Consider the following 23675-nt stretch of genomic DNA (forward strand, 5'->3'; position numbering starts at 1 on the left):
TACTATAAAAAACATTCATGTGACACATCACTTTGTTAAAATGTTATGGTGTATAGTTAATTCCTATATGACCTATTTCTGCTCAAACTCTTAATGGATTTGTACCGAAACAGCATCTACATATAAATGTGCATAACTTAACGGTAAACGGTGTAATAATAATAAACTGCGGTAAAATTTATGACGTTCCATAACGTTTATATTTTTAATTACACAAAAAACGTCATTTATTAATGCATTTTAGGCAACACCGCTTACTTCCTGGAAACAGCGTCACATGCGCACTATCGTCATTCGGCTTGAAAAAACATGGCGGAACACAACTACACGGACTTTGCTAGGGAGATTTCCCCTCGGAGTAAACAGATGCGTTTAGTTTAACTTCATTTTCCCTGGCTTCATTTCTGTGGAGTGCGTTTAAGAGACACTGCTGTGTTTAGATGGAGACACTAAAAGTATACAGCCAAGGAGAAATCTATTACACAGCTGCTGTGACTGAGACTTAATGATGTGAGGAAACATGCAGCAGGCAATATGTCTTTGCTGCTCCTTTATTTAACTGTATCAGTGTTCTAATAACATCAGTACTAGTTCAACTATCTCATCCAATTGAACGCAGGCTGTGAAGATTGCGTATTCCATGTGCGAGGTATCACTCCTGTTTATTTTTGTTGGCCAACTATGAACACTAGTTTTATCTATATGGACAAAAAGTGCAGTTACATCTTATGGCCATCAGGTGCCCTCTAGGAAAATCCTTACAATGCAATGTTCACATTTATTTGATTTATTTCTGTTTTTTTTCTACCATATTACTTTGTTTATAATGTGCACGTTCAACTTCTACTTGAGGTCCATGAAAGTTTCCTTATTCACAGTAATGTTTCTTCTACAAAAGGAAATCATTTTGAATGTGTTGAATAAAACATGCTTCAAAGATTTGAGTATAAGTAATTTTTGAAAATCATTGTACGTCCCTAATCCAGGGTGCTTACCATTTCAAAGAGGGCCTCCTCAGCAGAGCTGTCCCTTGAAGAGGCTGCTTTGCCTTCAGCCTCTTCCATGTCAGAGCGGGACACACCAACCTGGGAGACAATAGCAATATACAATTGTTACATGGGAGACAATAGCAATATACAATTGTTACATGGGAGACAATAGCAATATACAATTGTTACATGGGAGACAATAGCAATATACAATTGTTACATGGGAGACAATAGCAATATACAATTGTTACATGGGAGACAATAGTAGTATACAATTGTTACATGGGAGACAATAGCAGTATACAATTGTTACATGGGAGACAATAGCAATATACAATTGTTACATGGGAGACAATAGCAATATACAATTGTTACATGGGAGACAATAGCAATATACAATTGTTACATTGGAGATAATAGCAATATACAATTGTTACATGGGAGACAATAGTAATATACAATTGTTACATGGGAGACAATAGTAATATACAATTGTTACATGGGAGACAATAGCAATATACAATTGTTACATGGGAGACAATAGCAATATACAATTGTTACATGGGAGACAATAGCAGTATACTATTGTTACATGGGAGACAATAGTAGTATACAATTGTTACATGGGAGACAATAGCAATATACAATTGTTACATGGGAGACAATAGCAATATACAATTGTTACATGGGAGACAATGGTAATATACAATTGTTACATGGGAGACAATGGTAATATACAATTGTTACATGGGAGACAATGGTAATATATAATTGTTACATGGGAGACAATAGTAATATACAATTGTTACATGGGAGACAATAGTAATATACAATTGTTACATGGGAGACAATAGTAATATACAATGGTTACATGGGAGACAATAGCAATATACAATTGTTACATGGGAGACAATAGTAATATACAATGGTTACATGGGAGACAATAGCATTTTTTTAACAGGTATAATTATCTTATAGGATTGAAGTAGCATGTGTTTGCATTTGGTCACATAATCCTTTAATAACAGTTTTCTACTAAGGACTTAGTGCAAGTGTCAATCCCAAGGAAGTTGGAATCACAAGAATGTAGGTTTCCTTTTTAGAAAGAAGATTAAAAACCTTAGCAACATCTGGTTTAAGTTCCAAACAAAGGGACAGAGGATAGGTGTCGGAGGTCACCGGACCCAAATCATCCCAGGTTGACTCTCAAGTAAATAAACTGGGTGTTGGCCATCAAGGTTTGACCAATCAAGAGAGGGGGTGTATAAGAAATGGTATTTAAACACTATGTTCCGACAAGACAGCAGAATGAAGAGATTTGGCACTTCTTCTCCTAGAGCTGCAGCTCTAGTCCGAGACTCGCTGAAACCAAATAAAGCTTTTTGTTTGACGATTCCTCTTGGCATCTCCTTGGCTCATCACACCACCATCAAATATACAACACTACCAAATAGATTTGTATTGAAATATATGTAGGAATACATGCCAATGATGTCAATTATACCCCTCACCACAAATTGATTGCTGGTCTGCGGGAAACACTTGACGTTCATGTAAAAAAGCTGTGGTGGTTCATTTGGACAAAAAGGGTGTTAAAGGGGACCTACTAAGCATGGAAGGGCTGAAACCCCTATAACCATAGAAGGGTTTTATATCGCTCCATATCGATAATCATTGATATTTTTATGACCTATGGAGAATCAGGAGCAATATTATGAATGTAAACATTCGTATTTGAAATGTTGAAATATCCTGTGATTATAAATCCTCAGCTATCAAGGCAGAAAGGAAATGTCAACACAAGCATGTCAATAAAATAGTAAAATCACACTTAAGATCTTAAAAATGAGGAATACGTAAGAAATGCTTCATAAAGTGTAAGAAAATAGTGTGAAAATGTAAACATAGAAACTTGAGAATAACTATTTCCTGCAGGTTTAGTGGCAGGAAGTTACGTCTGTGTAACATTAATTTGCCCTGTTACTCTTATTCAACTATGGAAAGGAATTGTTGTTATGCAGTAATTATTTAAATATGATTATATCAATAATTATTGGCATTTTTTATGACCTATGGAAAACAAGGAGCAGGAGAATCATATATTTTATTTTGAAATGTAACTTCCTGTGATTATAATCCCTCAGCTATCAAGTTAGAAAGGAAATGTCAACAAGCATGGAAAACAGTGTCAACAAAATAGAAAAATCACAAGGAACACTTCATAAGATCTTAAAAATAAGGAATATGTAAGAAATGCTTCATAAAGTGTAAGACAATAATGTGAAAATATAAACAGAGAAACTTAAGAGCTATTTCCTGCAGGTTCAGTGACAGGAAGTTACGTCTGTGTAACATTAATTTGCCCTGTTACTCATATTCAACTATGGAAAGGATTTTTTTTAATGCAGTAATTATTTGAATATGATTATATCGGTCGATATCGATAGACATCCTACTGAAAAAAAGTAGGAGCAGGAAGAAAGATTTCATTGGAAATGTAATTTCCTGTGATTATAATCCCTCAGCTATCAGGCAGAAAGGAAAAGTCAACACAAGCATGGAAAACAATGTCAACAAAATAGTAAATTCACATTGAACACTTAAGATCTTAAAAATAAGGAATATGTAAGAAATGCTTCATAAAGTGTAAGAAAATAGTGTGAAAATGTAAAAATAGAGAAACCTGAGAAGAACTATTTCCTGCAGGTTTAGTGACAGAAAGTTACAGCTGTGCTTTAAAGGGTGAGCTAAGGTGGTGTGGTCTTGCCTTGCATCATGTACAGACCACAATGGTCTGACTACGGTCCCTTTTTTTTTTTTTATCCAAAAACTGTCCAGGTGACTTTTCCTCTTATCCACAATTTCTTCATTTGGACTTTCTCTTTTCACTCCATGCAGAGAATCAAGCAACCTTGATGGTTGGTACTGTCACCCGATTGGCTGTCAGGTGATTACTTCCTGCGTTGCTAGGTTACCAGAGAGCGAGTGCCTTTGTTCATGCGAACAACCTTGCTTCCATACTTCCGCTTTCTCCCCACAAAAGAAGTATATATTATTGATTAGGTATGTATCGCGATGTATGCTGATATCCTTTTCTCCAAAGACCTTCAAGCAAAAGCACCTACTGGTTCTTGCTGTTTTTGGGTATTTAGGATCTGCATAAGTGGCCAACATGTGAAATGAAAGCATGGAGTCATGGTGGAGATCTTTATGAAAGAATCTTGCCTTCCTTCATACTTCCTCCAAACCAACCACTGGGAATTTGTTTCATTTGACCTTTTTTTCAACTGTTGACATCAGCGGATGATCCATATATTGTAGAGAATGACCTCAAGGGCTTTGCACGAGTCCACCATTGTAGTCCAACACTGTTCTGTCCTCTTGTTGTGGGGCAGACTGGCTCGTACATGCACATGCATCCATTTCTAATACAAGGTAGCGTATAGTTCTAACTTATATCTGTCAGTAGACACGTTATGGAAGATAAAAACTACAACATTTCTAATACAAAGTAGTGTATAGTTCTAACTTATATCTGTCAGTAGACACGTTATGGAATATAAAAACTACAACATTTCTAATACAAAGTAGTGTATAGTTCAAACTTATATCTGTCAGTAGACACGTTATGGAAGATAAAAACTACAACATTTCTAATACAAAGTACTGTATAGTTCTAACTTACAGTATATCTGTCAGTAGACACGTTATGGAAGATAAAAACTACAACATTTATAATACAAAGTAGCGTATAGTTCTAACTTATATCTGTCAGTAGAGACGTTATGGAAGATAAAAACTACAACATTTCTAATACAAAGTAGTGTGTAATTCTAACTTATATCTGTCAGTAGTCCCGTTATGGAAGATAAAAACGACAACATCTATAATACAAAGTAGTGTATAGTTCTAATTTATGTCTGTCAGTAGAAACGTTAAGGAAGATAAAAGACGACAACATTTATAATACAAAGTAGTGTATAGTTCTAACTTATATCTGTCAGTAGACATGTTATGGAAGATAAAAAACTACAACATTTATCATTCAAAGTAGTGTATAGTTCTAACTTATATCTGTCTGTAGACACGTTATGGAAGATAAAAACTACAACATGGCTGACAGGGAGAAGACGCAGTCAAAGTGGAGGCACGTAAGTAAGACCCGCCCATAAAATCCTGGAGAGAGGGTCAGAAGGTGTCTTGAAGATGGTGTATGACATATTATGTAGATCACAAGGAAGTTTACATGCAGAAATATAATCAGAATGTGAACTATTTAAAAGTTAATGTGTACAGCTCCACTAATGGACATTGCAGTGTTACTTTAGGTGTACAGCTCCACTAATGGACATTGGAGTGTTACTTTCAAAGGCAAAATTAAAGTATTGCTAGAAACATAATTTTATATGGGACTTTATTGTATTATATGTATAGTACATGTTCCAAAAAGAAAAAAGCATAAAACACCACCAGAATTAGAGATATTACAAGTCAAAGTGATGAAGCTTAGTGTTACGCTCATGACTTGGTGTAACTAAACATTACCCTATAAGATGAAGGCAATTGCATTTTATTGATATTTGAAATGTATTCAATGTTTATAAATGAATATTTAAATATACTAGATGTAAAAATAATATTGATAAGATCATTAAATGAAATCTAGTTTGGTTACGCCATCATGAGCGCAACACAAGGTTTTAAAAGTTTCAACTACAATTCTAAATAAGATGTCAAAAGCAAACTGAAATCAAATACACACAGCTTAAAGATTGAACAATACCTATTTAAATTTAGTAATACATAAATATGATGATTTATCAAAATATTAAAAATATACCTGAACAAGTTATTGGGGCATTTTTATGCTATTTCCAAGCATCTCCTTTTTATTATCGTTGATTTTAAATGGTCAAATTAATGCATATTATATATGCAGGCCCTAGTAAACAAAAAAAAGGCATATTTATTTTGATTGTTACATTTTGAAGTACATTTGTGCAGGTGAGTGCGAATGTACCAATTACCAGAGCTGTACACTTATGTCAAACTACTACATATTTTTGTACATATTCATTAGATTTACATTGTTCCTAACAGGAAAATTGCTTCTGTTTAAGCCCAATTCAGGGACAAGCAAAAAGATGGATGACGTTCTCAACAAAGCCTTTGGAAGGGATTCAAATCTAAAACTGTAAACGTTTACAAGCTGCGTCTCGCTTCGCAGCTCCAGAATATTTTTCCAGACGCAAAATGATTTTTTGGAAGGTTTCCGAGCCCTGCACTAAAATGTGCACTTTGAACATGGAGGCTAGTCCCCTTTTTCCATGTTAGAGCATGAAAATGTTGACATCTTACATCCAGTTTGAGCATTTGTCCAACGATGATCTCCAGCACGTCTGCTCGAATGCTTGGTATGTAGAGGCTCATTCTCAGGAGGTTATGGACATAACACTCCTGCAAAACACATCAAATATATTATCAATAGTCTGCTCGAATGCTTGGTATGTAGAGTCTGGTGTGGATGAACTTGACTGGCCTGCACAGAGTCCTGACCTGAACCCCATAGAACACCTTTGGGATGAATTAGAACTGAGACTGAGAGCCAGGCCTTCTCCACCAACATTAGTGTGGGACCTCACCAATGCGCTTTTTGGAAGAATGGTGGACAATTGCTATAAACACACTCCGCAACCTTGTGGACAGCCTTCTCAGATGATATACACACACGCCACAACTTTGTGAACAGCCTTCCCAGAAGATATAAACACTCCACAACCCTGTGGACAGCCTTCCCAGAAGATATAAACACACTCCGCAACCTTGTGGACAGCCTTCCCAGAAGATATAAACACACTTCGCAACCTTGTGGACAGCCTTCCCAGAAGATATAAAGACACTCCACAACCTTGTGGACAGACTTCGCTGAAGATATAAACACACTCCACAACCTTGTGGACAGCCTTCCCAGAAGATATAAACACACTCCACAACCTTGTGGCCAGCCTTCCCAGAAGAGTTGAAGCTGTAGTAGCTGCAAAAGGTCATATTGAACCCTATGGGTTAGGAATGGGATGGCACTTCAAGTTCATATGTGAGTCAAGGCAGGTGGACAAATACTTTTGGCAATATAGTGTATGTATCCAGGAGAGTATTGATACTAATGTCCTGGACCCAGACACTCAAAAAAGTTGTAGACCTCCATGCTTGTCCATGTGTTTTGTGGTGTAGAATGATGTCTGATAGTTCAACATGTAGAATTATTGATATCATCTTATTTTCATCAAGTATAGGATCTATTCCATTGCAGAGTTGCATTATTTGCTCCTATCTGCTTTTTGCAGGAAGATTTAGGCCTCTTTTGTACACTGAGTTGGCACGCTGCTTCATCTTGGCTGGGTTGATCACCACTGCTTTTCACTTCCGGAAAGAAGTCACATGACTGAATACAAGCAATAGTTTTAGTAAATGGACTGTGTGGACATCACATCTTTAAGAAAGTGCAGAGCGAGCGCTTTAGTGATCATGTCATCACTGAATGATTCCACCACAGTAAGCTGCTTTTTAGCGCTTTGTTCTTCACCTCAGCTGAATCTTTCTGTTTCATATTCTGGTATAAATCTGACAAACTTTGCAGCATGCAGTCATTTGTTCCACATTTCCCTTGCTCTTGTTTGTGTTAGCATTAGCCATGTTGTGTCCGCTAATGACATGAATCTACTTGTTGATGTTTGAATGGTGTGGAAGTGGGATGGGGTTTTTCTTACCAGGGTTCTGGAGGACTTTTGCACAAAAGGAAAGTTGTCTTGCAGAATGGGCAGCAGAAATTGACTGGTGCTGAAAGGTGAACACAGAAAGGTTTTCAAGCAGCTGCAAGTCATGAAAGAAAGAGTGACTTACCATGGAACATATTTAGTGATGAGTTGCAAGGCCTGGTGGCAGTGCTGGAACATTCTGGGCAAATCTGAACAACAAAAACATATTTAGTGATGAGTTGCAAGGCCTGGTGGCATTGCTGGAACATTCTGGGCAAATCTGAACAACAAAAAGCAAACATTTGTCAAGTATTCTGAAAGGGGAACATTCACAAAAATTATGTAAGACATCTTTTTCTCTTGTTAGGAATTCTAAAAGGTAAACAAACGCTAGCTAACAATGAAGCGCTCCTCTAAAAAACCTCCAAAGACCGCCAACAATACTCTATTACATATGGTGACCTGAATATTTACAACAATACCCTATTACATGTGGCGACCTGAATATTTACAAGTATTAACCATATTGTTACAAACTATTTTAGCGGATCACGGAGAGCTAACTAGCTTATGCTGCTATATTGACATACTGAGCTGCTGCATGGCCTCTGAGTTGGTGAAAGTTATAAATCATGTCTCAGCTGGATAGTAAAAGGTTGTGGACATAAACCTAAAAGTTGGTCAACTTTGACATCCAACTTAGGCCAGGACCTGGTGAGAAAGACACGAAAAGAAGCTTGTTTGCTTGTGGCAAAAAAAAATTTAAACTGAGAATTTCAATTGATTCCTAATGTAATTAGGAAGATATAAACATCAATCAGTCTTTATCCCAGTGAGAGCAGACATTGTACAGTAAGTGATTGTTTTATTATGTTTGTATTTAGCAATACTGCTACATGATGCTTAGTGTTTGACTACAGATGCTTCTAAATCTTGTAGATCATCCTCCATTATTCAAACTCAAAATAGAAGTTTCTGGATCATCATTTGTCCCAAAGTAGTCTTTGTTGTCTCTCATGATTAGTAGTGGTGTTGTTGTTGAAGGGAAATTGAGTGTTGTGATGCGTCTGTGAAATTAATACGTTGCTGTATGCTTAAAATGAGCAACATACATAAATATTACATGTTATTATAAATGTTACATTATATACTTACAATGTGTATATGAAACATTCCAAGTGGAATATAGTCACACCCACTGGCTCCATTGTTAGCAGAGTTCTTTTAATACAGCTCTTGCATGGATTGGAAATTAGGCCTGCGTACCTAATGATGTGACTGGTGAATCTATATATTGTTTATATTGTTTATGAATGTATTCACAAGCGTGACAGAGAAAAATAGCGGTGAGGTTGGTGTTCAGGATATACATTTTAACAGTGTACATTTTTAACAGATGAACTGATACTAGGTGGGGTGTGGTTTCATTTGCACTCTTGGCAGGCCTCAACAAAGCCACATCTTGCAGCAGAAAGAAGGTAATACATGTATAAATGTGACATTTACATGTTATTTACAGCACAAGAACATGTTTTAAATGTGGCATCATAAGTCTCCTAACTGCACTTTCTGTGCAATGTTGCCTATCATTCACAATCTTTGAGAGACAACCCATGTCTTTTTTTCTTAAAAGATGACAAAAAAACACTTGAAAGATGGGAGTCACCATTGTAGCCTTCTAAGTGTCTAAAATAACTACAAAACCCTCCATCAAACATTTTATATACACACTGCAAGTATATATATATATATATATATATATATATATATATATATATATATATATATATATATATATATATATATATATATATAATGTAGTAACAGACACCTTCATAACAATATGTAATATGTACAATATACACACTGCAAGTATATATATAATGTAGTAACAGTCACTTTCATAACAATATGTAATATGTACGATATACACACTGCAAGTATATATATAATGTAGTAACAGACACCTTCATAACAATATGTACAATATACACACTGCTAGTATATATATATATATACATATAATGTAGTAAGAGACACCTTCATAACAATATGTTATATGTACAATATACACACTGCAAGTATATATAATGTAGTAACAGACACCTTCGTAACAATATGTAATATGTACAATATACACACTGCAAGTATATATATAATGTAGTAACAGACACCTTCATAACAATATGTAATATGTACGATATACACACTGCAAGTATATATATAATGTAGTAACAGACACCTTCATAACAATATGTACAATATACACACTGCTAGTATATATATATACATATAATGTAGTAACAGACACCTTCATAACAATATGTTATATGTGCAATATACACACTGCAAGTATATATAATGTAGTAACAGACACCTTCGTAACAATATGTAATATGTACAATATACACACTGCAAGTATATATATAATGTAGTAACAGACACCTTCATAACAATATGTAATATGTACAATAAATCACACTGCAAGTATATATATATATATATATAATGTAGTAACAGACACCTTCATAACAATATGTACAATATACACACTGCTAGTATATATATATATAATGTAGTAACAGACACCTTCATAACAATATGTACAATATACACACTGCTAGTATATATAGTAGTAACAGACACCTTCATAACAATATGTAATATGTACAATATACACACTGCAAGTATATATATATATATATATATATATATATATATATATATATATATATATATAAATAAATAAATAAATAAATAAAAGGTAGTAACAGACATCTTCATAACAATATGTACAATATACAATACATACACTGCAAGTATATATATAATGTAGTAACAGACACCTTCATAACAATATGTACAATATACACACTGCAAGTATATATATATATATATATATATATATATATATATATATATATATATATATATATATATATATAATGTAGTAACAGACACCTTCATAACAATATGTACAATATACACAGCTAGTATATATATAATGTAGTAACAGACACCTTCATAACAATATGTAATATGTACAATATACACACTGCAAGTATATATATTAGGGATGTCCGATAAATGCGTTAAAATGTAATATCGGAAATTACCGGTATCGTTTTTTTTATTATCTGTATCGTTTTTTTTTTGTTTTGTTTTTTTTTGTTTGTTTTTTTATTAAATAAACATAAAAAACACAAGATACACTTACAATTAGTGCACCAACCCAAAAAACCTCCCTCCCCCCATTTCTTTCTGTTATCAATATTCTGGTTCCTACATTATATATCAATATATATCAGACCTGGGCATTGTGCGGCCCGCGGGCCGCATCCGGCCCTTTGTACGTCCCTGTCCGGCCCGCGTGAGGCCAATTATAAATTACAAAATAAATTTTAAAAAGCATCTATTTCGAGTGTGCAATACAACGGTGCTGCTTTTGTTTTGAAAAGCTTTATTTGTATTACTTCCGTGTGGACGTATGCTCGTGCGCGCAGCGGCAATCTCAAATTACAAAATAAATTTAAAAAAACATCTTTGTCGTGCGTGCAATACAACTGTGCTGCTTTTATTTTGAAAAGTGTTATATGTGCGTATGTCCTGTGAGGGAAGGCGCACAGCGACAAGTGATGCCCGCTAAAAAGAGAAAAGTTGATGACGAATGGCGTGTTTTCAACAAGACAAGTAAAGGTAAAGCTGTGTGCTTATTTGTGGTACACACGTTGCTGTGTTTAAAGAATATAGTGTAACGACCTGCTGAAGTAGATGTTGTCTTCTTGAGTTGCGTAAATGAGGAGTGAGGAGACGTGCGTGTGGAAGGAACGAGATATGTTGAGCTGTGTTAGTATAGCTTGCTCAATAAAAGTTTAAAAAGAGCGTCAGACTTGATGTGCACTTCTTCTGGACGCTACAATTGGTGGCAGAAGTAAAACTTTGCGCATACTGCACTGTTTGTGTGCTACGTCATCGGGAGGTACGTGCCACGTGAGGAGCTCGCCGCAAAGAGAGAGAGAGACAGAGAGAGAGAGAGAGAGAGAGAGAGACAGAGAGAGAGAGAGAGAGAGTTTACAGGTGCAGCCACGCTGCTTGCCACGGGGGGAATTCCGCCCTCAATGTTCACTCCCAGGTTTGATGGCAAGGCGAACTGGGAGGCATTTCATCCCACTTCTGACATCAATTGTAGCGTCCAGAAGAAGTGCACACCAAGTCTGATGCACTTTTTAAACTTTTATTGAGCAAGCTATACTAACACAGCTCAACTTATCTCGTTCTTTCCAAAAGGAAAACCAATCCTCACTCCTCATTTCCGCAACAGCAACGCTTCCTCCTTCTTCGCCAATCACCTTACAGGCGTGCTACGTTCACAACGTTTTCTTATCTGGTTAAATAAAGGTTTTACAACAAAGAGGATGCAGGATAAAGTGACAGAAATTGAAATTTTTGTATTGTAATATACATCAGGAAGTGTTGTGTAAGAAAGTGTTAAAAATAAAACCATCAAAAGCCATCTGCTTTTGTATAAAGATAAGTTAGGTTAAATGAAAATATTATTATTATTATTATCTATCTTACGGTATATCAAAAATAATTTGAGCAAAATTTAATTGAAATATTGTCAGTGTGGCCCTCCAGCAGTGCTCGGGTTGCTCATGCGGCCCCCGGTAAAAATTAATTGCCCACCCCTGATATATATCAATACAGTCTGCAAGGGATACAGTCTGTAAGCACACATGATTGTGCGTGCTGCTGGTCCACTAATAGTACTAACCTTTAACAGTTAATTTTACTCATTTTCATTAATTACTAGTTTCTATCTAACTGTTCTTATATTGTTTTACTTTCTTTTTTATTCAAGAAAATGTTTTTAATTTAGTTATCTTAGTTTATTTTTTTTTTTTTAAAAGTACCTTATCTTCACCATACATGGTTGTCCAAATTAGGCATAATAATGTGTTAATTCCACGACTGCATATATCGGTATGGGTTGATATCGGTATCGGTAATTAAAGAGTTGGACAATATCAGAATATCGGATATCGGCAAAAAGCCATTATCCCTAATATATATATATATATATATATATATATATATATATATATATATATATATATATATATATATATATATATAATGTAGTAACAGGCACCTTCATAACAATATGTAATATGTACAATATACACACTGCAAGTATATATATAAAATGTAGTAACAGACACCTTCATAACAATATGCCTTCCTGTTTCCTGTTTGGAGTTCGCACGCGTCTGACTGACTGTTTTCAACGTAAGGCTGTTGAGTTAAACGATCACTTTGTGCAAAACCAGCACATCTTTTCTGTACTTTTTTTGGCTTCACTGTGTCACTGTGCCGTGACACTTTGCAGTTTGTGTGGATCGGTGCTGCGGGCTAGCACACCGAAGCCGGCTAGCATTAGCAGCCTGAGATACAGAGGTGTGGATTTCTTCTGTTGCTGGATGCTTCGGCATATAGACCATCAGAATGCCTCCACCACGGAAAAGCCCGACATGGGAGGAGTTGGAGGAGATGAAGCTCACAGTCCACTCCCTGTGCAGCCATGTGACAGCGCTCAGAACGCAGCCGGCTAGCATTAGCAGCCTGAGATACAGAGGTGTGGATTTCTTCTGTTGCTGGATGCTTCGGCATATAGACCATCAGAATGCCTCCACCACGGAAAAGCCCGACATGGGAGGAGTTGGAGGAGATGAAGCTCACAGTCCACTCCCTGTGCAGCCATGTGACAGCGCTCAGAACGCAGCCGGCTAGCATTAGCAGCCTGAGATACAGAGGTGTGGATTTCTTCTGTTGCTGGATGCTTCGGCATATAGACCATCAGAATGCCTCCACCACGGAAAAGCCAGACATGGGAGGAGTTGGAGGAGATGAAGCTCACAGTCCACTCCCTGTGCAGCCATGTGACAGCGCTCAGAACGCAGCAGGAGCAGCTTCTGGGGCTACTGGAGCAGGTAAAACAGCTACGCCTCCAGAACGTGGAAAAAGATCGGCGCATTGTGGACCTGGAGCGGCGAGTGGACGAGCTGGAGCAATACTCCCGCATGAATGATGTGGTCATCACTGGCATCAAGATCAAGCCGCGCTCCTACGCGCGTGCGGTGGCAGCAGACAGTCAGTGAGCAGCAGGTGGCTTCCTATCTCCAGAGCAGGGGGATAGAGATGGACCTGGAGCCTGTCGAGGCTTGTCACCCACTGCCCATGAAGAACCAGAGACCACCAGCTGTCATCATGAGATTCACAAACCAGAAAAAGAAAACAGCACTATTGAAGCCAGGACGCAAACTGAAAGGTACAGATGTTTTCATGAATGAACACTTGACAAAGAAAAATGCTGACATTGCAAGGATCGCACGACAACTTAAAAGGCAAAGCAAAATTCAACAAACCTGGGTAACAAACTGTAAGATCTTCATCAAACTAAATGGGACGCCAGGAAGCAAAAGTCTTGGTGGTGAAGAAAATAGAAGATCTTGATAAGTATTGAGATTGATGCAGTACTTGGAATCAATGTAGCTTTGTGTCTTTTACATCATCTCAAAGCTACCCACACCAAGAACACAGACCACACCAAGTATTGATATGGACATGTTACAGAAGGCCCTGCGATGAGGTGGCGACTCGTCCAGGGTGTACCCCGCCTTCCGCCCGATTGTAGCTGAGATAGGCTCCAGCGCCCCCCGCAACCCCGAAGGGAATAAGCGGTAGAAAATGGATGGATGTTACAGAAGATACTACAACATCAACTAGACCACACCAAGTATTGATATGGACATGTTACAGAAGATACTACAACATCAACACAGACTACACCAAGTATTGATATGGACATGTTACAGAAGAAACTACAACATCAACACATACCACACCAAGTGTTGATATGGACATGTTACAGAAGATACAGATATCGAGATAGACCCTGATAATATTTTTTTCTCTGCGATTGTTAAAAAACGTAATTATTTTACCCGTGAACAATATGAAAACAGTGTAAAATCAGAAGATAGTCTGTCAATAATACATTTCAATAATGGAAGCATGTACACTAACTTTGAGGCTATCAAGGATTACTTGAAATAATTTACTCATTCATTTAGCATTATTGCAATTACTGAAACCTGCTTCAACAATGATAAAGATATTGATTTTAGTCTGAATGACTATGAATTAAGATACACAAACAGAATAAATAAAATAGGAGGGGCCGCATTGTACATTCATAAAAGTCTGTCAATAATACATTTCAATAGTGGAAGCATGTACACTAACTTTGAGGCTATCAAAGATTACTTGAAATAATTTACTCATCCATTTAGCATTATTGCAATTACTGAAACCTGCTTCAACAATGATAAAGATATTGATTTTAGTCTGAATGACAATGAATTAAGATACACAAACAGAATAAATAAAATAGGAGGGGTCGCATTGTACATTCAAAAATCTGTTACATTTAAAGTTTTAACAAACATGACCATAGCAGTCGATGGATTATTTGAATGTTTAACAGTGGAAATTCTAAATGACAAAAAGACAAATTTCTTCATGAGTTGTGTATACTGGGCACCTGGTTCAAGCATGGAAACTTTCATTGAGTGGATGGGTAAACTATTTTCCTCTGTCAACCATAAAACCATATTTATCTGTGGTGATTTTTTATTTTTAATTCAAACATGTTGATGACTTCATTGACACAATGTACAGCATGTCTCTATATCCAACCATAACCAAACCAAGCAGAACAACAACACATAGTGCCACAGTCATCTACAACATTTTTACTAACATTATCAAATCACCAGTGGCCTATTTATAGGTGATATCACTGACCATTGACCTGTTTTTACTTTATATGACTGTCATCTCAGGAAACCAAAAACACTATGGCAAAAATCTCTAAAGGAATAACAACTGAGGAAACAATCTGTACCCTAAACAATAGCTTAGCAGTTCAGGATTGGACTTCAGTTTACAGAGAACCAAATGTGGACAGTGTTTATTGTCATTTTTTAGACATCTTCACTTCCCTGCATAATAAACACTGCCCTGTGAAATAATATTTTATAAAAAGGAAAAAATTAAAATAGCCCTTGGATCACAAAAGGGATTTATAATGCCTAAGGGTGTAACGGTACGTGTATTTGTATTGAACCGTTTCGGTACGGGGGTTTCGGTTCGGTTCGGAGGTGTACCCAACGAGTTTCCACACGGACATATTAAGTAGCGCACTGCGCGTTGTGTAAACAATGCACACCGAGGCACAACACACGGCATGCTAGCAGCGACCGGGCTACGACAACATGTAAAAGTCAGAGCTGGAAGACCCTCTTGCCTCGTTAAGATCCCCCGTTTGGGAACACTTTGGCTTCGCAGTGCGATAAAACAATGGAGGACGAGAGGCGGACAAAGCAAAAGCGGTTTGCAGACATTGTTCAGCAGCGGTAGAGTATGCTTCTGGCAACTATGTCAAACATGCTAACCCATTTTGAAGCGGCACCACCCCCAAGTGAACATCGCTTCAACGAAGAGAAAGACGAAGCCTCTCCTCGGCGAGTCAGGCAGGGCTAAAGCAATAACAAATGTTTTTAGAGCAGCAGATTTAAGGCCTACTGAAATGAATTGTTTTTATTTAAACGGGGATAGCAGATCCATTCTATGTGTCATACTTGATCATTTTGCGATATTGCCATATTTTTGCTGAAAGGATTTAGTATAGAACAACGTCGATAAAGTTCGCAACTTTTGGTCTCTGATAAAAAAAAACCTTGCCCCTACCGGAAGTAGCGTGACGTTGTCAGTTGTTCACTCCCTCATATTTTCCTATTGTTTTCAACGCAGCTAGAGCTATTCGGACCATTACCCCATTAATTTGAGTGAGGATGAGATTCGTGGACGAGGAACATTAGAGTGACGGACTAGAATGCAGTGAAATACATATTTTTTTTCGCTCTGACCGTAACTTAGGTACAAGCTGGCTCATTGGATTCCACACTCTCTTATTTGTGTGTGGCGTCGCGCGGGTCTCGCTTCCTGTTGGGTGGGGTCCGTGCCCGTGTGGCCCGATCTTGCGCTGTGGGGTCTCTGTTGGCGACTTGATGTGGTGGCGGCGCGGCGCCCGTGTCTGGTCTGGATACTGTGTCTCGGTTGTTTGGGCGGTGGTGTGTTTGTGCGGGTTTGGGTTGGGGTGGTGGGGTCTTTTGGTGGGGGAGGGTGTTGGTGTCTCTTGTTTGCGTGTTGGCGTTTGGGCTTGCTGGCGGGCTGGCGCTGGCTGGTATCTGTGATCCTGTTGGCGTGTGGTTGCCGGTCGCGTTTTTTTTTTTGATCGCTTTGATTTGATTGGGTGGTGCTGGCTGTCTGGGGGTGTTGTGGCTGCTGTTTCTGCTGCCGTTTGTTTGTGGTGTGGGCGCCCGTGGCTGCTGGGTCTGGTGCAGGGGGGTGGCTGATGTTGTGACTGGTGGCAGCGCGCGCGTGGTGGTTGTCGGGGCTGACAAACTGTGTATATGTATGTGTATGTATGTATGTATGTATGTATGTATGTATGTATGTATGTATGTATGTATGTATGTATATATATGTGCATGTGTATGTATGTGTACATGTGTATGTTTATGTGTATGTATATATATATATATATATATATGTATGTATATTTCTGGGGGTACGTTCTGGGCCTGCCTGTCGGGTGGGGGTCGGCGCCTCAGGCTACTGCATCCGGACTGCGTGTCTGGAGCTCCTGGGTCCCGCCGTCCATCCCTTCCGGGTGCCCGTCTTGGTAGGGGCCTGCTGGGTCTGGTCCCTGCGTCTACTGTGGTGGCTTGGTGCTGCAGGGTATTCCGAGGTGCTGCGAGTCGGCCAGTTGTTGGGGTAGCGACCTTGTGTGTCAGCATGTCTGTGATCTTCTTTTAATTCTTTTTTTTATTTATTTATTTATTTATTTTTTATATATAGATTTAATTATTTATTTATTTTTTTCCTTTTTAAAAAAAAAAAAATATATATTTTATTAATATTATTATTATTATTATTATGTATTTATTTATTTTATTTATTTATTCCCCTACCTCAGGGGGGGGACTCGGCGGGGCGGTTGCTGGTTGTTCCATCTCCATCGTTGGGGTCCCTGCGGGTGGGGTGGGTGGTTCCTGTGGCCCCGTGCTGGGTGGTCCTGTGGCGGCCGGCTTGGGTGGGGTGGCCGTGGGCTGGCCTCGCCGCGCTCTCTGGGGGTGGGGGGGGGGGGGCTCGTGGGGGCCCTGTTGCCGGTGGGGCGGGGGCAGTCTTCCCGTCCGGTTGCGGGGGGTCTCCGGGCCCCTCGGGCGGGGCGTCCCGCCTTTCTGCCCGTGTGGGGTGTGGTCTCTCGCTGGCTTGGGGTCTGGCTGCCCCCTGTTTTTCTCGTGCCTTGTCCTCTGCCGGGTGCGTCTGTCTGCGGCCTGCTGCTGGCCCTTGTGGGCGGCACGGTGGGCCAGGCTCTGGGGTTCCTGTCGCTGTCCGGCTTGGCTGCGTGGGGGCGGTGGCCCCTGGTTCCCTGGGCACCACACCTACTGTTTGTGGGATGGGTTCTCGGGGAGGCTGGGGCCGTACTCTGGCTCCCGCACACACTGGGAGTCAAATGTATTGTACATGCAAATTCACATATACTCACACACATACATACAGACATACATAGGTACCTACGCTCCCACATACATATACAAATAAATACAGTACATATTTACACACTCAAAGTTCGTACATCCACACGCACATTCATTATACAAACATACTGTATACACATACTGTACATATACATTCACTGTAAAAACATACATATACACACAGTACATATACACTCACTGTACAAACACACACATACATATACTGTACATATACATTCACTGTACAAACACACATTTACACATACTGTACATATACATTCACTGTTCAAACACACATACTGTACATATACATTCGCTGTACACACATATACACATACTGTACATATACATTCACTGTACAAGCACACATACACATACTGTACATATTCAAGTACATATGCACACATACACTCATGCACATAATCACGTTTCATCAAACATACATTAATGTTGTTGCCCTAGGGTAAACTGGGTATAACACATGGCACACTGACAAAGCTTAACCTATTGTTACTTTAACAATCTACAAGGTTAAGGTTGCTTCTCTTTCTTCCCCTCCATTTTTCTGCATTCTTTCGTATCTCAAGTTATCATTACGTATATGTATTGTTGCATTTGAACAATTGTATTGTTGATAATAAAGGTAAAGTACTGGTATTGTTTATTATCAATAGCACTATTTCTATTGGTATTCATATTGCTCAATTTTTAGTGTAATAATGCTCAGTTCTGTATTTTTTTTTTAATTTTCGCTAACTGCTTATTTGCTATTACTTTTACCATCATATTTGTACATGTCGTATTTGCTGATGTTGCTCTGTTGTTGTTGTTGTTGTTGTGTTTGCTGTTGTTGTTTTTGTCTCTCTGTCTAATCCCCCTCTTGTCCCCACAATTCCCCCCTCTGTCTTCCTTTTTCTCTCTTTCTATCCCCTCCTGCTCCGGCCCGGCTGCACCAAATGATAATATAAATACATTTAATAAAGTCAAAATACAAGTAAGGCAACAAGAGAAGTATCCTACACTTCTCTTTTGTAAAGTAAATCTGAACAGCCGATATGGGCATCTACATCTGCTATATGATTTGCCCGAGAAGCTGGGCAGGACATAAAAAAAAAAAAAAAAAAAAAAGGATTCCACACTCTCTCCTTTTTCTATTGTGGATCACGGATTTGTATTTTAAACCACCTCGGATACTGTATCCTCTTGAAAATGAGAGTCGAGAACGCGAAATGGACATTCAGTGCCTTTTATCTCCACGACAATACATCGACGAAGCTCATGCTAATTAGCATGAGCTAACGTGATAGCATCTGTCTCAAAGGCAGATAGACACAAAATAAATAAATCCCTGACTGGAAGGATAGACAGAAGATCAACAATACTATTAAACCATGTACATGTAACTACACGGTTAATAGATCTCAGCCTGGCAAAGCTTAACAATGCTGTTGCTAACGACGCTAAGGCTGACTTATCAACTTAGCAACCGGACCTCACAGAGTTATGATAAAAACATTAGCGCTCCACCTACGCCAGCCAGCCATCATCTGCCCAGCTCATCAACACCCGTGCTCACCTGCGTTCCAGCGATCGACGGCACGACGAAGGACTTCACCCGATCATCCGTGCGGTGGCCGGTTAGCATCGGCTAGCGCGTCTGCTATCCAAGTGAGTAATCCTTGTTGTGGTGCTACAGCCAGCCGCTATACACCGACCCACCTACGACGTTCTTCTTTGCAGCCTCCATTGTTCATTAAACAAATTGCAAAAGATTCACCAACACAGATGTCCAGAATACTGTGGAATTATGAAATGAAAACAGAGCTTTTTGTATAGGATTCTACGGAGTACCAATACTTCCGTTTAACTGACTACGTCACGCGCATACGTCATCATACCGAGACGTTTCAGCCGGATATTTCCCAGGAAAATTAAAATTGCACTTTATAAGTTAACTCGGCCGTATTGGCATGTGTTGCAATGTTAAGATTTCATCATTGATATATAAACTATCAGACTGCGTGGTCGGTAGTAGTGGCTTTCAGTAGGCCTTTAAGACCATATTGCATTAAAAACTACATTTTGACCCACTTCTATGGTGGAAGAACAATGAGCCCATATATCCTCTTACTGCCAAGTTAGCCAGGCACTACCTCGCCATACCTGCTACCTCCGTGCCATTGTAACTGCAAGCAGGTCTGCTCTTTCTGCAGAAAATGTGGATAAACTGATTTTTCTGGCAAAAAACATGAAGATTGAGTGAAAGTCACCAGGGTTAAAGGCTGTGTGTGTGGGGGTGGGGGGGTTAATCTGAGGCTGAGTTGACTTGAAACTGTTTAATGTTGCACTTTTTGTATGTAGAAGAAAAGTTTTGTCATTTCATTTAATCTGAGCAACTACTTGAGGCAGTTTAATGTTGATTAACGTGGACCCCGACTTAAACAAGTTGAAAAACTTATTCGGGTGTTACCATTTAGTGGTCAATTGTACGGAATATGTACTGTACTGTGCAATCTAATAATAAAAGTCTCAATCAATCAATCAAAAAAAGCACTTTATATGTAGAAAGTAGGGGTGTAACGGTACACAAAAATGTTGGTTCGGTACTTATCTCGGTTTAGAGGTCACGGTTCGGTTCATTTTCGGTACAGTAAGAAAACAACAAAATATACATTTTTGGGTTATTTATTTACCAAATTTGCAAAATCTTCCACCAAAAATATTTTTCTTAGTGGAATATTTGATGTGAAGTAATCGGAACCTTGGATAGGCCAATAATTCATAATAACATTGATTTTGATTCAATATTATGTTTTGAGCAATGACAGTTTGAAAGAAAAAAAAACAGCTTTGTTTTATTAGTCAACATTGAAACTTTCTAAATTACATTTAACCTTTAAGCTTTTTTATTTCACTTTTGTTATGTTTTTGTTTGTTTTAATAGTATTTTTAGAATGTGCCGTGGGCCTTTAAAACATTAGCTGTGGGCCGCAAATGGCCTCCGGGGCACACTTTTGACACCCCTGCTATAGATTATAACCCTAACTCAAAATGCCGGACATTTGAGGTATTTAAGAAACTCCGCCCTGAAAGCTCCGCAAAAGAGGACATGTCCGGTGAAAAGAGGACATATGGTCAGTCTATCGTAGCCCGTTAGCTGCTAGCATGCCGTGTGTTGTGCTTCGGTGTGCATTGTTTACACAACGTGCGTTACGCTTCTTAATATGTCCGTGTAGAAACTTGTTCGGTACACCTCCGAACCAAACCGGAACCTCCGTACCGAAACGGTTCAATACATATACACGTACCGTTACACCCCTAGTAGAAAGGTTTTGTTAAGAAACAATTCTGAGCCTTATCTTATTTAGTTTTTATTTGATATATGTTGACCACATTAACCCTGGCAATCGACCCTGTGTGTATATGTATGTTATTATTATCCTGATCATTCATGACTGCCTGCTGTTGCACTGATCAGCCTAGTGGTGGCTCAAATTCATCACACACAGAGCTATTTCTATTTTTGGGCAAAATTATTATAGTGTTCCCAATGTTAAAAGGATAAAGCCCGTGTTTACAAATTTTTGTATATTTTGTTGTTTTCTTACTGTACCGAAAATGAACCGAACCGTGACCTCTAAACCGAGGTACGTACCGAGCCGAAATTTTTGTGTACCGTTACACCCTTATTAATGCCTATAAAAAGAAAAACAATCTCTCCAAACTGTTCATTAAAATAAAAACAAAAGAAGTCGAACAAAGATAAAAGAAGTACAAAAATAAATGAACTGATATAAGAACAAGCAAACGGTTATATTATCAAAAAGAACTACCGTATTTTTCGGACTATAAGTCGCAGTTTTTTTTCAGTTTGGCCGGGGGTGCGACTTATACTCAGGAGCGACTTATGTGTGAAATTATTAACACATTACCGTAAAATATCAAATATTATTTAGCTCATTCACGTAAGAGACTAGACGTATAAGATTTCATCGGATTTAGCGATTAGGAGTGAAAAGATTGTTTGGTAAACGTATAGCATGTTCTATATGTTATAGTTATTTGAATGACTCTTACCATGATATGTTACGTTAACATACCAGGCATGTTCTCAGTTGGTTATTTATGCGTCATATAACGTACACTTATTCAGCCTGTTCACTATTCTTTATTTATTTTATATTGCCTTTCAAATGTCTATTCTTGGTGTTGGGTTTTATCAAATACATTTCCCCAAAAAATGCGACTTATACTCCAGTGCGACTTATATGTTTTTTCCCTTGTTTATTATGCATTTTCGGCCGGTGCGAGTTATACTCCGGAGCTACTTATACTCCGAAAAATACGGTATATGAAAACAAAAACAATATAAAAGGAATTTGGGATGTTTTGAATAGTCTAATATAACAAGGATATTCAAAGTTGACAAACCCTGATTACTTTATTGATGAAAACGGTGAAGATTATAATATGAGTAATGTAGTGAATAAGTTCAATAGTTTTTTTGTAAATGTTGGTCCTAAGTTGGCTGTTGATATCCCAGACAATGGAGTTACAAAATCAACCATTGAACAGAATTCTTTGTCATTCTTCCTCTCAGCTACAAATGAGCAGGAAGTGACAAATATTGTGAGGAAGTGTCAAAGTAAGAGCTCCACTGACTGCCTTGATATCAACATGATATTGGTTCAAAAAGTTGTACTGAATATTGTAAAAGCCTTAACTTACATATGTAACCGATCATTCCAGACTGGCCGCTTTCCAAGTAAAATGAAAATGGCTAAGTTAACTCCGCTCTTCAAAAGTGACAGCAAACACGCTTTCACCAATTACACACCAATCTCTCTATTGCCTCAGTTGTCAAAAATCTTACAGAAACTATTTAATTCTCCACTTGAATTGTTTCTTGAGAAGCATCATATAATCAATGAGGGTCAGTATGGCTTTAGGTCCAAAAGAACAACCTCAATGGAAATAACTGAAGCTGTTGAAGAAATTACTAATGCAGTGCAGCATAAAAGATATGCAGTTGGTATTTTTATTGATCTAAAGAAAGCCTTTGATACCATGAATCATTCAGTTCTACTAGATAAGATGGAGAGATATGGAATTAGGGGGCTGACTGGTTAAAAGGTTATTTAACAGGGAGGGTACAGTTTGTCAATATTTATCTGAAACTCTTGGCATTGCTTGTGGTGTCCCCCAAGGGTCCGTGTTGGGGCCCAAACTGTTTAATGTATATATTAAAGGCCTACTGAAACCCA

General features: G+C 38.2%; 1 protein-coding gene across 1 annotated transcript in view; it reads right to left on the reverse strand.

Moving 5' to 3' along the window:
* The window catches only part of rrn3 (RRN3 homolog, RNA polymerase I transcription factor), a 69885-nt gene that overhangs the window by 27250 nt on the left and 18960 nt on the right, over positions 1 to 23675 (reverse strand). Inside the window, exons 6-9 of the mRNA XM_062050639.1 lie at positions 7890 to 7953; positions 7757 to 7826; positions 6348 to 6446; positions 996 to 1085 (exon numbers count right to left, since the gene is read on the reverse strand). Of these exons, the coding sequence (XP_061906623.1) occupies positions 996 to 1085; positions 6348 to 6446; positions 7757 to 7826; positions 7890 to 7953 (323 nt within the window). The remainder of the gene's footprint in view (positions 1 to 995; positions 1086 to 6347; positions 6447 to 7756; positions 7827 to 7889; positions 7954 to 23675) is intronic.

The sequence above is a fragment of the Entelurus aequoreus genome, linkage group LG06 (genome assembly GCF_033978785.1).
Source record: "Entelurus aequoreus isolate RoL-2023_Sb linkage group LG06, RoL_Eaeq_v1.1, whole genome shotgun sequence".
NCBI classification, from domain to species: Eukaryota; Metazoa; Chordata; class Actinopteri; order Syngnathiformes; family Syngnathidae; genus Entelurus; species Entelurus aequoreus.